Below are 13,196 nucleotides of genomic sequence, written 5' to 3' on the forward strand. Positions count from 1 at the left end.
TTTTAATCTTTTTGCCATCTTCATTGTATCAAAATCTGTATTCCTGGATTTGCCCCTAACACTTCAAGCTCTGTTTTTGAAATTGCTTTTGCTCTGTACCTCTGTACACGAATCAACGTTCCTAAAGAGGCCCAAGAACCTGCTACTCACTACCAGTTAAAACCACAGCTCAGCAAGGACACAGCCCTGGGAGTCCGCCAGAGCACCTGCAGCAGTTTGCAGATTAAGAAATTAGCGATTTGAAAGTAGTATCTTGCTGAACTGGGATTTAAATCCTCCCCCCTTCCCCAGACGCACTTTTGTCAGGCCTCTAGGAAATCAGAGAGCTCAGCCGGCTGAGGCCAGAAGCCACTGGTGATGCCCCTGACTGGGGAGGCCAGAGCAAGCGTTGCAGTGCTGCTCTTGGACTCTGGGCAGTCACAACACGAGGGCTTGGTTTTGGTTGCCCAAGAAGATGAAATTCTGATGATTAGAAAATTCCTTAATTAAATCAGCTTCAGTCACTAAACTTAAGTTGACTTCCCACACAAGAATGTTTCCAATGCTTCACACTGAGGTCAAGGAGTTATCTACTCTCCGGTCCAGTATTAACCCAACATTTGCAGGCAGTGACCCAAAACTTTCTGCTCGTCCCTTACAGAAGCACACATTTTCACGATGGAGCCATCAGTAGAGCCTCTCATTCCACATCTGCTAGAGTCTCTGCATTGCAGAAAGTGATCCAGGGGCCTGTGGGGTACAATCCACTGCTACTCCATGAAGGACCTGCTCCTTCAGAAGGCGACCAGACATGCTCTTGCAGGGTCAGAAGAGGCAGCTGCCTCTTCCAATAACAAATGGAAGAGCTCAAAAACCATCCTGAAGCAAATTAGAAGAAGATTTTTAAGCTAACAGGACTGATTAGGTTTCTTTTCTATTTCTACAACAACAGCATGGATGCTTCTTTCTCCATCCGGGTGCAACATCTTCTGCACTTTTGTCATCATATATTATTCATATTGGAGAAAACAGCTTTAAAAGAAGAATTCGAGACCATGTTCCTTTAAGTCTGAACAACTCCAGCTTAACAGTGTGAGACCATCAGCAAGTTCTCCAGGAAAACCAGAAAAACTTGGTATTTCTGATAATTGCAGGACTAAAAGTGTCGATTAAAAATGTTCTGGGAAAAGCTTGCAGAATGTAATACATCCTAAAGAATGGCAGATGGGAATATGGTTCATCGCTTTCAAAGGCTATTTTCATAGATTTGACAGATGTATTCAGACATACAGAAAAAAATATGATAAATGCTAGTTTACAGCACAAGGCTTTCAAGCTATTTACACATAAAGACTCACTATTCCTGAACAAGTGTAAGATGTATTCTCTAGTCAAACAAAATTTTTTAAATTAAAAGAGATTTGCCCAGTAGAGCTAAACCAATGACAACACCCAGCTACCTTACCATTTTGCTTTTTGTTTTAAATACCAGTATTAGTATACAAGGAATATAATAGTTAGTTTGTAATGTAAGTTATTTAAAAATCTTTAAAAAAAAAAAAAAACACACACAAAAAAAAGGCACTGAAAAACCATGCTAGCAAATGCAAACCCTAAATTACTTACTTTTCAATAGCACAAGCTAAGAAAGGCAATTTCTCAGGAGAAAAGAAACCTGGGCTAGACAGTGTGCAGCATTATAAATTTTCCTAAAGCTAGGAAATCCCTATGCTTCACTTTCAAAATCATTCTAGGACTGAACACAAAGGTTAGCAGAAACGCCTAAACTCACGTGGGGTCCATTATACACCACTTACTGTAACCTACTTTTTAGCATTCAGCATTTCGGTATCAATAATGCATAACATCAAAAGTAGATCAACTCGAAGGACAGTCGCAAGAAAGTAAACATGGGTCTTAAATAGGGGCCAGCTGAAGCGTAGCGTCAGTGCTGAATTTGCCTTGTGCCCCTGTGCTGAAGGAGAGCAGGATGGAGCTGCTGGAGCTTTCCATATGCTAATCGGGAGCTGGGGATCTGCCCTCTGCGGAGGGAGAGCGGGTGGCTGCAGGGAGAATAAAAGCAACACACCAGTGCCTACTGGTGCAAGCCAGCAGCTAAGCAGCCCCCGTCCGCCTGGTCCCATCTCCTCTGGCACGCAACCCTGCTGCTCAGCAAGGCACGCTGCCCCACGACCTGACCCAACGCACGCACACGACTGCGCACGCAAGCCAAACTGAACCGCACAAGGCAATGGCCAGGTTCCCAGCCAGGCTTTGGTTTCCACCATTCCAACCTTGACTCATTACCAAGTGCGCAATGAACACGCCTACATCACTTTTTTTTTTTTTTCCTCCCTGAGAGACTGTTCGTTCTTCACCAGATAAATTATTTACCATGAAAGAAATTAAGGTGGCCAGTAGGGAAGAGCAAATTAGAGTACGGGAGTTCACGAGAGCGGGCTGCTACGAGACAGCGTTTCAGCTTTCACATGTATTCCCTACTCAGCTGCTAAAGCAGCTTTATCACCAATCCTATTTAGGACAAGAAACAAATGGAGTACGGAGACTCCAAAGCTCAATCCCTCGGCTGGAATTAGTTTTACCTTCTATTTTCACTTCCTCTCCTGCTTCTCTCGACTTGTGAGAGCTCGCATTTCATAACCTCCCATGATTAGTGCAGACACTTATAGAAAGCACACTAGAAACAACAGAATTGGAACCCCTTAAAGTTTTTCACAACAAAATTTATTAGAAGAATAGTGGTTTTGAAAAGTCTAGCATCCAGTGAAAACTACCATACACAACGTTACAGCTGGGAATGTGTTTCCAAAATGACATGGTCAAATAATACAATGGAGCCATTAAATCTTACACATGCACAACAAGAGAATTAGCGCTTTGACATACAATGCAAAAAATAAATGGACCACATGAAATAAAAATTTAAAAGTACTTATCACATACATTAAGACACAGCTTATTTAGTCCAGTCAAAAAATCAGAACTGCATTAAAAAAATTAATGTAGTGCAATCAAACCAAAAACCTTAATTTGTGATCATAAGTGCTCTACTACATAAAACATTGATCATAGCAAGGAACAAAAAATTCAAATCACACAGTACAAAAAAAATCTGTAAATAAATATAAACTACAGTACAAGAGAAATATTAAATTATACAATTCCGTCAAACTGTAAACAGTATATTGAAATGAGGTCCATAAGAGTAAAGGGGGGGGTTCCTGTTTTTTTTTTTTCCCATGACACTTGAACTTCTAGAGGTCAGAGAGAAATGCCATTTTCCATACTCTTCAAAGACTATGGGTTACATAAATAGAAAGAGAAGACTTTTTAGATGTAAAGTGTCAAATAATAAAGCAGAGGTGTTGCTGACTCGCGACTGCCAACAGATCACTGCGAGAGCAGAACAGCAGATTTTACATTAAAGTTTTGCCTCCTCGCGAGCGCAGCACGGAGGCCCGTCACTACGCATGTTAAGTGCCAACACATTCTGAACTCGAGCTCAGCATTAGAGGAGACACCTGCTGAGGGTCCGGTCCTACCAATTAGGTGGAAGCGGCCACGTACACCGTTGCCAACTTGGACCTCTGCTGATTATCTGACAGGTTTACACGCTTGTCATACAAACACCAACTTTGGCAGAACAATTACTAATAAACTCAAAGCACTCCCGGCCCATTGGTTTCCATCACAGTGGCCAGTGCACAGAATTCTCTAAGGACATTGCATAACTAGAGTGTAGAGGTCAGACAGCCAAGGACCCGTGCTTGAGGTTAGAAGTAGTTATGGTGAGAGAGAAGCAAGAGCCACGTTAAGAAGCTGCCTCTGCGGTGCACAGAAGCAGTTGGGAATGTATTTCATTTTTAGCTGCGCTGGCTAGTAGTGGCATTTTAAAATATATAAGTTTAAGATAACATATATACTATATATGTATATAATATAATACATATTATATAATATACATAGGAATTTCTTACAATACATACCAGGAACCCCCACGCGATCTGCTCAGTAGTAATAACTGAATATACAGAATGCCACTATAAGTGTCTGAGGCACTGTGTGCTGGAGAGTAAATATGCAGCTTTAAAATCCGTTTGGCTGAGTTATACCTGGATACCTGAACTGAGTTTTAAGTTGACATTCATCAAGGATGTGCTATCAGCACGCCAAAAGAAAAGCAAAACAAAATACAAGTCACTGCTAGGTTTAAGAAGAGAGTACAAGTACCTGAATTGAGTGAGGATAGTGTGTAAACTGTCCCTGAGGGTTTTTAAACAGTGTGTGTACAAGTTGGATTCCTAAGAACATTAGTTTAAACTTACATTGCGGACTGATAAAATACCAATGTCTGACAATTTAACAAGTGGAGGTTAGAAAGAGTTATGAGCAAACACTCAAAACATATTTTATACATTTTAAAGCAGCAATAAGCTGCTGTAAGCATACATCCCATCAGTACAAGCAACACATGGGACTCAGATAAAGGTTTATATTTGCAAAAAGCCCATCATATATCGATAAGTAAAGAATATTCACCTGCTAAATTAGAATGCACCTAGTTACAGACTAGCAATTCAAGATTAATTTTTTTAATCAAATACTTTGCTATACTTTGCTATTACATACTAAAATTCCTTAAGCTCACTAATGCTGGTATTCTAATCTATTTTTTTTTAAATGTTCCCCCTTCATTTAAGAAATATACCATTCCACAACTTAAACATTAAGATCCATTTTCAGTCCTCAGATGTAAAAAGCATGTCAATGAGTTTATATTAAAAATTTACACGGTAAAAAGGCTTGAATTTCAGCCAGAGATTCTAAATACTACTTATTCCCTGAAGGCATAAGGGAGAAAGAAACCCTACCCATTTTTCTTGTGATATAGTTTTCAAACTGAATATTAAACAATGGTCTAAAATGATTTTTCAGTTTGGGAAACCTTCCTTTCCCTACCCATCATCCCAGATTCCAAATGTCAAGCCTTGAAATGGCCTATTGAAATGATCAGTTAAAAATACCAGGCATGTATATATACATCCCCTGCCTGAACTTCAGAATATTTTGTTGTTACTAGTCTTTAAAAGACAGATTAGTATCCCAAGAGAACTTTTGATCTGACCTGAAAAGCCGCTAATGATCCCAGATTGTACGTTTAAAATATCTCTTAACCTGAAGACCAGATTTAATTAAGACTCTGGCATTGTAACAGAAAAAGTGCTGCAGTTATTTATCCCTTTTCTGGTACTTTAGAATAGGTCAGACAAGTGCTTTTTATAGTGACAGTAAAGTTTACATGCTTTCACGCAGGCATAAAAAACATTATCTGCAAAAATATTTGAGAAACGTAGCACCAAGTAGTTGATAAACTGTATTAGTAGCTGTAGTAGCGTCTTCATTATTTCCGAGCAGGAAGAAACATTAAGTTAGACTGCACTAGGTGATAACTGTAGAAATTGTTTTCTGACATTAACTTTTCCTGCTCCAGTCAGAATGTGTCTAATCCCTGTGTCCTAATCCCTGCTCCATCAGGTAGAGCTATTATCTCAAGTCCTTCTAAGCTATACTTACCAATTCGGTAGAGACAAGCACAGGGTAGGGGCTGGGATGTGTATTTTTCACGAAGGTTAATGAAATGCCCCGGACAGGCAAAGAAAAATTCCTTCTTCCTAGTACTTCACCCAGACAAACTGATCTTTCCAACCAAGCTAAGAGATTTTTGTGACGATTAAATAAAGCTCTGTTAATACGAAGATTTTGTGACAGTTCCTGAATATAGGCATAATTTGATGGGACATGAAGTCCAAAAAATCTGCTGCTGTAATACTCGTACAGAGACTTGGCCCCAATCAAAGCAAGAACAGGAGAGAGGGAGAGAGATGGACACTGGAATGCTGTAACTAGTTACAGTTTTTTTCTGGTATACGTGGAGTGCATCTACAGATCATTTTGAGTCTGCAAGATCTCTCTGCTTAGTGATCATCACAGTACATCGTGTTTATACACTGGATAATTAGAAATAAGTAACTGTAGTGGTTATTGTATTTGCTACATCCAGCAGACCTGCATGTAACTAGCAGTGCAGATTTTCAGGTTTCTGAAGGTTCTAATTATGGAGTTTATGTAATTCAAGATCAAGTGGAAACCTTTATAATACCAAAACTGATCTCAACATTTTTTTAGGTGCATCTTTTTAAAACAGTATTAGTCAACATTATCTACTGGTGCCAAGAAAAAGCAACATTGACCTAGAGTGAAATTACATTTAGTTTCTGAAACATTTGTGGGGAAAACCTAGAAGTTTCTGATCCTCCTGAAAATGAGGGAAACAACTCTTCCTGTTCTACCTCTAACGCTTGGCAGAGAATCTAAGATATTTAACATATTGTGACAAAGCTTTCAGTACAGATTAATAAGTTTGCCTTCATAAGAGTTTGGACTGCAGCAAGGGTATGCATTCTTACACTGAAGAGTTAAAATTTTGTCTTCAATTAAGAGCTCTTTACATTATGAATGTAGCCACACTGTTTTTGAGAAACAAGGGAATGGCACAGTGTTCCCTTCGCTCCTTGGACACTATGTTCTTCTCCTAATACTCAAGGACATCTTAAGAGCATTACTTCAAAGTATACTGGAAAGAAACACATGATAATTCCAGTTTTGCCCGTATAACAGTTGTTGCAGATGATATAAAAATCAATTCAATCAGAACTAAAAAGTTGTTCCAATCTATACAAAGCTTACTCAACCCCACAGCCCCTGAATCACCTGTGAATTTCCAGAGGAAGGCAATGTACTCTCAAGTTCTCATGAAAGAAATATTTAGACTGAAATGTCAGCCTGCCACAAGACAAAGCACAGACTATTCCTTGTCTGCTCTCAACCAGTTTAAACACATGTGCAGTTGCCTCCCATGTTTAGGAACATCCTTGAGCACTGGAAAGCTCTATTAAAAAGGTGGTATAGGAGTTGCTTGAGAACACAGAAGCTGAATGTGTTCCCTTACTAGATGCATATCCTACCTGTACACCTGCATTTGTTAAAAATCATTTGTTTTCCAATTGCCATGAAAATTCAGAGTTCGACTTCAGGTTTAGCAATAGCGTTGGTAATACAAGCATCAGATGATGAGTTCTGCAGCAAGTACAGGCATACCTGTACTGTTGCTTATGCAGCAACCTCCCCTGCATAACAGGCAAAAATGAGAAATTCTAAAGGGAACTGTCTTGAGCCTTTAAAAAAAACCCAGGGAACAACTGGAAAATAAAATATCTTTTGACAGAAACAAAAACAAGTCCAGAAACGTGTCCCTACAATATCTAACTGGAAACGTTCAACGCTATAGCTGTACTCAAGCATTACGGCCACAATAATGCCTACAACACTGTGGAATGAGGATCCAGCTGGCTGAAAGTGAGGTAATAGTTTGTAATAGGTCAGAGTTCTAAAAAAGCACTTTTACATCTTACAAGTCCAAATCAAAAAAAGGACACATTTCATACATGTTGGGCTTTCTCACCAGAACTGTACGATAATTAACTCCACACCAGGACCCCTACCACACTAAGCCTTACTCATCTTCAATTATATGCTGCAGCAAAGATTTACCAAGCGACACCTAAACTTCAGTACAATATGAAACTTGATTCTTAAAACTTTATACACACAAAATATAAAATTACTTTTCTAGGATGGGGTAGGGGAGAGGGATTCTCCTTCATGATACTTGGACTGAAAAACTAGTTTTCAGAGACTGCCACAAATATTATTCACAGTTTCTTGCTGTCAGGCTTTTTCAGCTACATCAACGTAGTACACAACAATACTGTTAGTCCAATAACTACATTGGATGGACGTTCTCGGGAATAAGAGAAAACTAGTGACGAAAAATACCCGAAAGGCCTCCTCCTAACGACGTCTTGATTTTTACAGGGTTGCAGTTTGTCTATGTTACACGTCAATGTGATTTCAAAAGAGCAGCAGGAGAAAGATTTTAAACCTTCTCTCCTGTCCAAGTGATCCAAGTAACATAAGCATCCACTTACCAGAAATAACATGAGAAACAAGGCTTTTGTTACACAGACAGCAGTGAACCACACCTTCCCACACCAAAATATGGTCAACCAGGGATTTTGGCCATGCAAACTGCTGGTCAGCAGAAAATTAAGCATGCTAATGGACAAACATTAATTCCAATCATATATTTAAAATGATCCCAAATACTACTAGTTAGCTACACTGAAAGCGCCTGTAAAAAATATGTAGTGAAAAATGAAACAAAACATCAGTGATCACTGCAGCACTTAGAGTGATACTAGTCTTATGTGATGAATCACCTCAGAGAAAATACATTAGATGGGACTTTGAAACAAAAAGTTAACATTAAAAGGTGCACCTGAATATTACAGACTAAATTTACAAAACCTACAATAAGGTAAAATATATATCTTTTGAATATTCAGCAGCTTTTTTTAAAATTTGTTTTTATTTCTTGAGAGGCTCATGAAATTTTAAAAAGGGACCACTAACTAATCTCAACCATGCTTCACAAAACAATAATGGCTATTTTATATTGCAGTTACCAACGTAATGCAATTAGTGCTTAAAAAATAATCTACACTTTTTTCTTTTTTTTTCCTTTTTCAACAGAGACCTTTGGAGGAAATATGGTTGTTCAAAAGCTTCTTGAAAAAGAAAGATTACCTGAATACTAAGTTATCACAGATCAAGTGTTGTGTTTAAAAGCTTTGCAGATGTGAGTATTACAATCTTCAGGTCTCAGGACATTTAAACTGAGAAAGTTACACGTTTGGTTTGTTGTTTGGTTTTTTTTTTGTTTTCTGTTTTTTTTTTTTTAAATCCACTTTCTAACCAAAGCAAATAAAGAGTACTCAACTTCTCACTATCTATTTACAATTCTTACCCTACAGTCTGAAATGACAAGACAAATTATCTTTTAAAACTGCAGCATTAAAGGGTAGGCACACCATTCTTCTGCTGCACGATTGTCACCCACTTAAACATACACATACAAAATATTTAGGTTAGTAAAATGAGCACTCCACATACACTACAGTAACAAGTTTAGTAAAACTCAAATTGTGTTGCTTAAATAAAGACAACTGCAAAAGGTTAAACCTCTCTGAAGAGTAGAACAGTGTTACTTTTTTTTTTCCTAAACTTGCAGTAAACTTTCTACCGTAACCTCCAACAGCAGATGAAACCACACGTTTAACTGGACTTTTATTGCAATCACCAGCTAAACTGGAACGTATTGCAGAGTTTTTATACTGCTACTGAGCTTTAACTGCTTTAAATGCCAAGATGACAATTAGAGAGCTACAAGGAACCAGGATTTTGAGTACTAAAATATATTAAGTAAACAAAAACAAAGTATACTTGGGGCCAAATGCCCAGTCTGTTTCAAGAATGAGCAGTGCATATTTAAAACAACAGCAATGGTGTGCCTAACCTTTGAAAATATGTAGTTGCTGGGGAGGGGCAGAGGCTAATAGGATCAACTGTTCCAGAAGTCACTGAGCATCCCTAGGGCTATCTACGCCACCCTCCCACGAGCTCTGAGAAAACACTTCCAATCACTAACATTTAGTTAATGCTCTCACACAAAAACTCCAATGCTTCTTTTGGTTGTGCAAATTGGGAAAAAAAATGGTAATTCCCACTACCTTTTGCACAAATTAAGACCAAATTGTTTCTACCTGAAGAATCAGCAATTCCGATTTGGTCTTACTGTGGTAAATCCAGTAAGCTCCACCTAGTTACTGACCGCTCCCGCAGAAAGTATCAAAGATAAACGTTCTGTACAAAACTTATCCTGGATCTCCACATAATGATAACGATATCATCATATTGAAAAAACCTGGATTTGTGGTTTACGGAGTGCTTTTATGGTGTTTAAATGCTTATTCTAGCATGTACTAAACCACTATCAAAATAGATTAAATAAAAACAACAACTAAAAAGCAGGACTTAGATTAATTCCTGCTACTGGCAACTGTAATATTTAAAAAGGAAACACCCATTCATTGAGTGTTCGACCCTGACAGTATTACAGATAGATATGATGCAGAGCCTGAATTAGATCAGGCTACCAGTGTTTTACTTCTTCCCTGAACATTAACAAGCTCCTTCACTAATGTGGATATTTGGGCAGACTACTGAGGTTGTAACGTTTGAGATCACCGTTTTGTGGGCTTTTTTTTTCTTCTTTTTTTTTTTTTTCTTTTTTTTGCAGTATCACAGTAGTTTGTTACACAAATCCCCCTTCCCCAGATTAGAGTCATTTAAACTAGCTGTTGGAACCACATAGTTTAGTAAACTCAGAATCAAGTCTGTAAAAAGCATAAAGGTCACAAAGAACCGTAGTTCTGTTATAATGAGGCATACCCTAATACATCATTTAGTGTACCCTGACTGCTCCTGACTGTGAGAAGCTTGTCTTCCGTGAGATAAGGCTACATCCTCAAGCAGGTGACTCTAAATATCACCCTTCAAAAATATCAAACAAAATTACAGCGAAGGTAGTGTTACAAATAATTAACTGACATATTCTGAAGGTAGTGTATGTAAGTTTTCCCTCCCCTCCCCTCCGGGTGAGCACTAAGCAGACAATGAATGGTAAGTATGTTAAATTTAGAAAGAAAATAGTGAAGAGCATAATTAGACCCAATTGATTATCCATCTAATAAACAAATTTCGGAGTTCAAGAGAGGTACCATTCCTAAATCATTTGATTTAGCTTAGATCTTTCAATCAACTGGATCAAAGAAAAGGAGGGGAAAAAAAAGATTTCTGAAACATTTTGAAGAATGACAGTCTGATTCTCATTCAAAAAAAAGCCTGGTTATAAGAGAGCATCAGTTTAAGAAAGTGGACTTATTTCCATAAAGGCAGAAATGAAAAATCCAACACCAAAAGTTCAGTCAGGCTCTACAGGCAAGATGTCCACTTCCACAGATCTGCATTCTTTGTGAGGTAACTCAACTCTCTATTACAGAGAAACATGCAAAAGGCAAAAGAAAAAAAAAAAAAAAAAGGGGCGGGGGAAGTAGTGGGCAGGTGAAGAAGGGAAACTGTGCCACACCAGGCTAGAAAAATTTACAAATGTGACATTCAGAGCACACCTTTCACCTGTGCCCACAGAAGTCTACACTAAACTGCAAAGGAAAGAGCATTGCAGTAAACAGGAGAATCAGGTGCGCTCAGTGGTGGTTGAACTATGCAGTAGTGCTCACCCAGTTTGCAAAGTAATTGGCACTCTACAACATCCCTACTCATCTTTCAATTCATTCGCACTTTGTGCTGCTTCTCCCTGGGGATCTAATTCAATCTTTACTGAAACATCCTGCCCCTCCGACCTCATTAATTTCATTTTTTTCTTTGGAGGGTTTTTCAAAGTGCCCAGCCTCTCTTTAACTTTGTACTCCAGTGTACTGTGGGGGATCCCATAAATACTCTGAGCTTTTGAAACACTCATTTTCCCGCTCATAACTACAGAGATTGCTTCCTCCAGTATCTCGCTGTTGTACTGTCTGTATCTCCCTCTTTTCTTCCTAGGTTGCTTGGAGCCAGGATCTCCCTCTTGATCTGAGGTGGGATATGGCTGTCCAGAGGTAGACTGCTCAGCATCTGAGCCCCAGGAATCTGGTCCAGCATCCAGCAAACTTCTCCTGTTTTGTTTTGGAAGGATAGCCCTTAACTTTTTGCTAAGCGCGCTCTCCGTTTGTGAACCCATTACCAAAGAGCTATAGCTGTACTGGTCACCAGTGCGGGACTCCCATGAAAGGTCCATGCCTCGAACTTGTGGTATCTTTAAATCCACAGGAGATGAATGGCTCACGTCCTTTTTCCCATCCTGTTTACTTTGAAGTGCCATTTTTTGAAAGGCAGAGTTTTCTGTAAGAAAAGGAAGGTCACTGATGTTGCTGAGTGCACCATTTCCCCTGAATTTCATGCGGCTGAAATTGAATTCGTAGTGTGGTTTTGCCCAAGAAGCCTCCCTGGATAATATTAAGTGCTGTCCATGATTCTGTAGTCCAGATGGCCCATGGCTGGCAGCCGTAGAAAACTGGTTTCTGCTCAGCAGTTCTTCACTAATCTGGAGTGATCGAGCCAGCGGTACTTTAAGAGATGTGGAGTGGCCATAACCTTCCCTGGTTCCATCCTGCAAGCTTCTTGGAGGTACCCCATCACCACTCTGTAGTCCCTCTGGATGGTGCTGGCTGGGTCTCCCAGGTCGCCTAATTGGATGGAAGGAAACTGATGTGAGCAGGACTTGCACAGGTAGGGAGGGATGGGTGAGGGGGCCACTCCTTTATTAGAAGGCCTTGCTTGGGTAACATCACTTTTTGTGTTATTTATTTTTCTCTAAATTTTAAATTTTTTTTTTTTATTTAATTTTTTTTTTTTTTTAAGTCTCAGCATCAGTCAGTTTTAAAACTTGTTTGTAAAAAAAGAGAAGCTTTTTGGGCAAAGAAAAATGAAACCTGTTGGCTGGTCTCTGGTTGGGTTCACAAATTCTCGGAGTAGAAAAGGCTTCGCGCAAGCGTCTGAAAATAGCACCTTAATTACAAAGTAGTAATCAATCGCCATAGATCTACACACAACTGTGTTACTGGTGTGACGTTACCACTAAACAAGTACAGTAATAAAAGAGTAAGCCAAAGTGCAACATATTCAACATGCAAATATGACTGCCATCTGCAGTATCTACACATAGGTGGAAACCTTGGATGATGTTCACTTACATCATATGGAAGAATTGCTGCCCAGGACCAAAAAAAAAAAAAAAAAAAAAAAAAGCTTCACAGGCCTCAAAGGTATTTGCTTTAGTTTCATTAAGCACCAAATATGAAAGCACTGCGTTACATCAGACTTACCAAATTGCTTTCTTAACAACTAATTGCATATATACACATCCCTGATTCTCATCTGATAAAGCGCATGGCTAGGAAAAAAAAGATCTAAGCTCCAACTGTCATTCTGATCAAGGGTTAATAGCAGAAAGAGTGGTATGTATTTTTACCATTTTCCTTTCATCACAAGTGTTCTTTCTATGGCACAAAGTACTACTACTGCAGATAAACACAGGAATTTTAATATTTTGCTTGCTTAGCCCCCTGTAGTAATTAAGTCACACTAGTTTCAAAATCCACCCCCAAACTTTCCATGTT

At 38.9% G+C, this 13,196-nt stretch overlaps 1 protein-coding gene across 4 annotated transcripts in view; it reads right to left on the reverse strand.

Annotated features, from left to right (window-relative positions):
• Positions 1-2,706: 2,706 nt before the first annotated feature.
• Positions 2,707-13,196, reverse strand: part of LCOR (ligand dependent nuclear receptor corepressor) — a 63,518-nt gene continuing 53,028 nt past the window's right edge. For all 4 annotated transcript variants that reach the window (XM_086752662.1, XM_086752663.1, XM_086752665.1 and 1 more), the window contains one exon: positions 2,707-12,263. In XM_086752662.1, the coding sequence (XP_086608788.1) occupies positions 11,294-12,263 (970 nt within the window). In that variant the 3' untranslated portion in view covers positions 2,707-11,293. The remainder of the gene's footprint in view (positions 12,264-13,196) is intronic.

The sequence above is a fragment of the Chlamydotis macqueenii genome, chromosome 7, assembly GCF_036417535.1.
Source record: "Chlamydotis macqueenii isolate bChlMac1 chromosome 7, bChlMac1.mat, whole genome shotgun sequence".
Taxonomy (NCBI): domain Eukaryota; kingdom Metazoa; phylum Chordata; class Aves; order Otidiformes; family Otididae; genus Chlamydotis; species Chlamydotis macqueenii.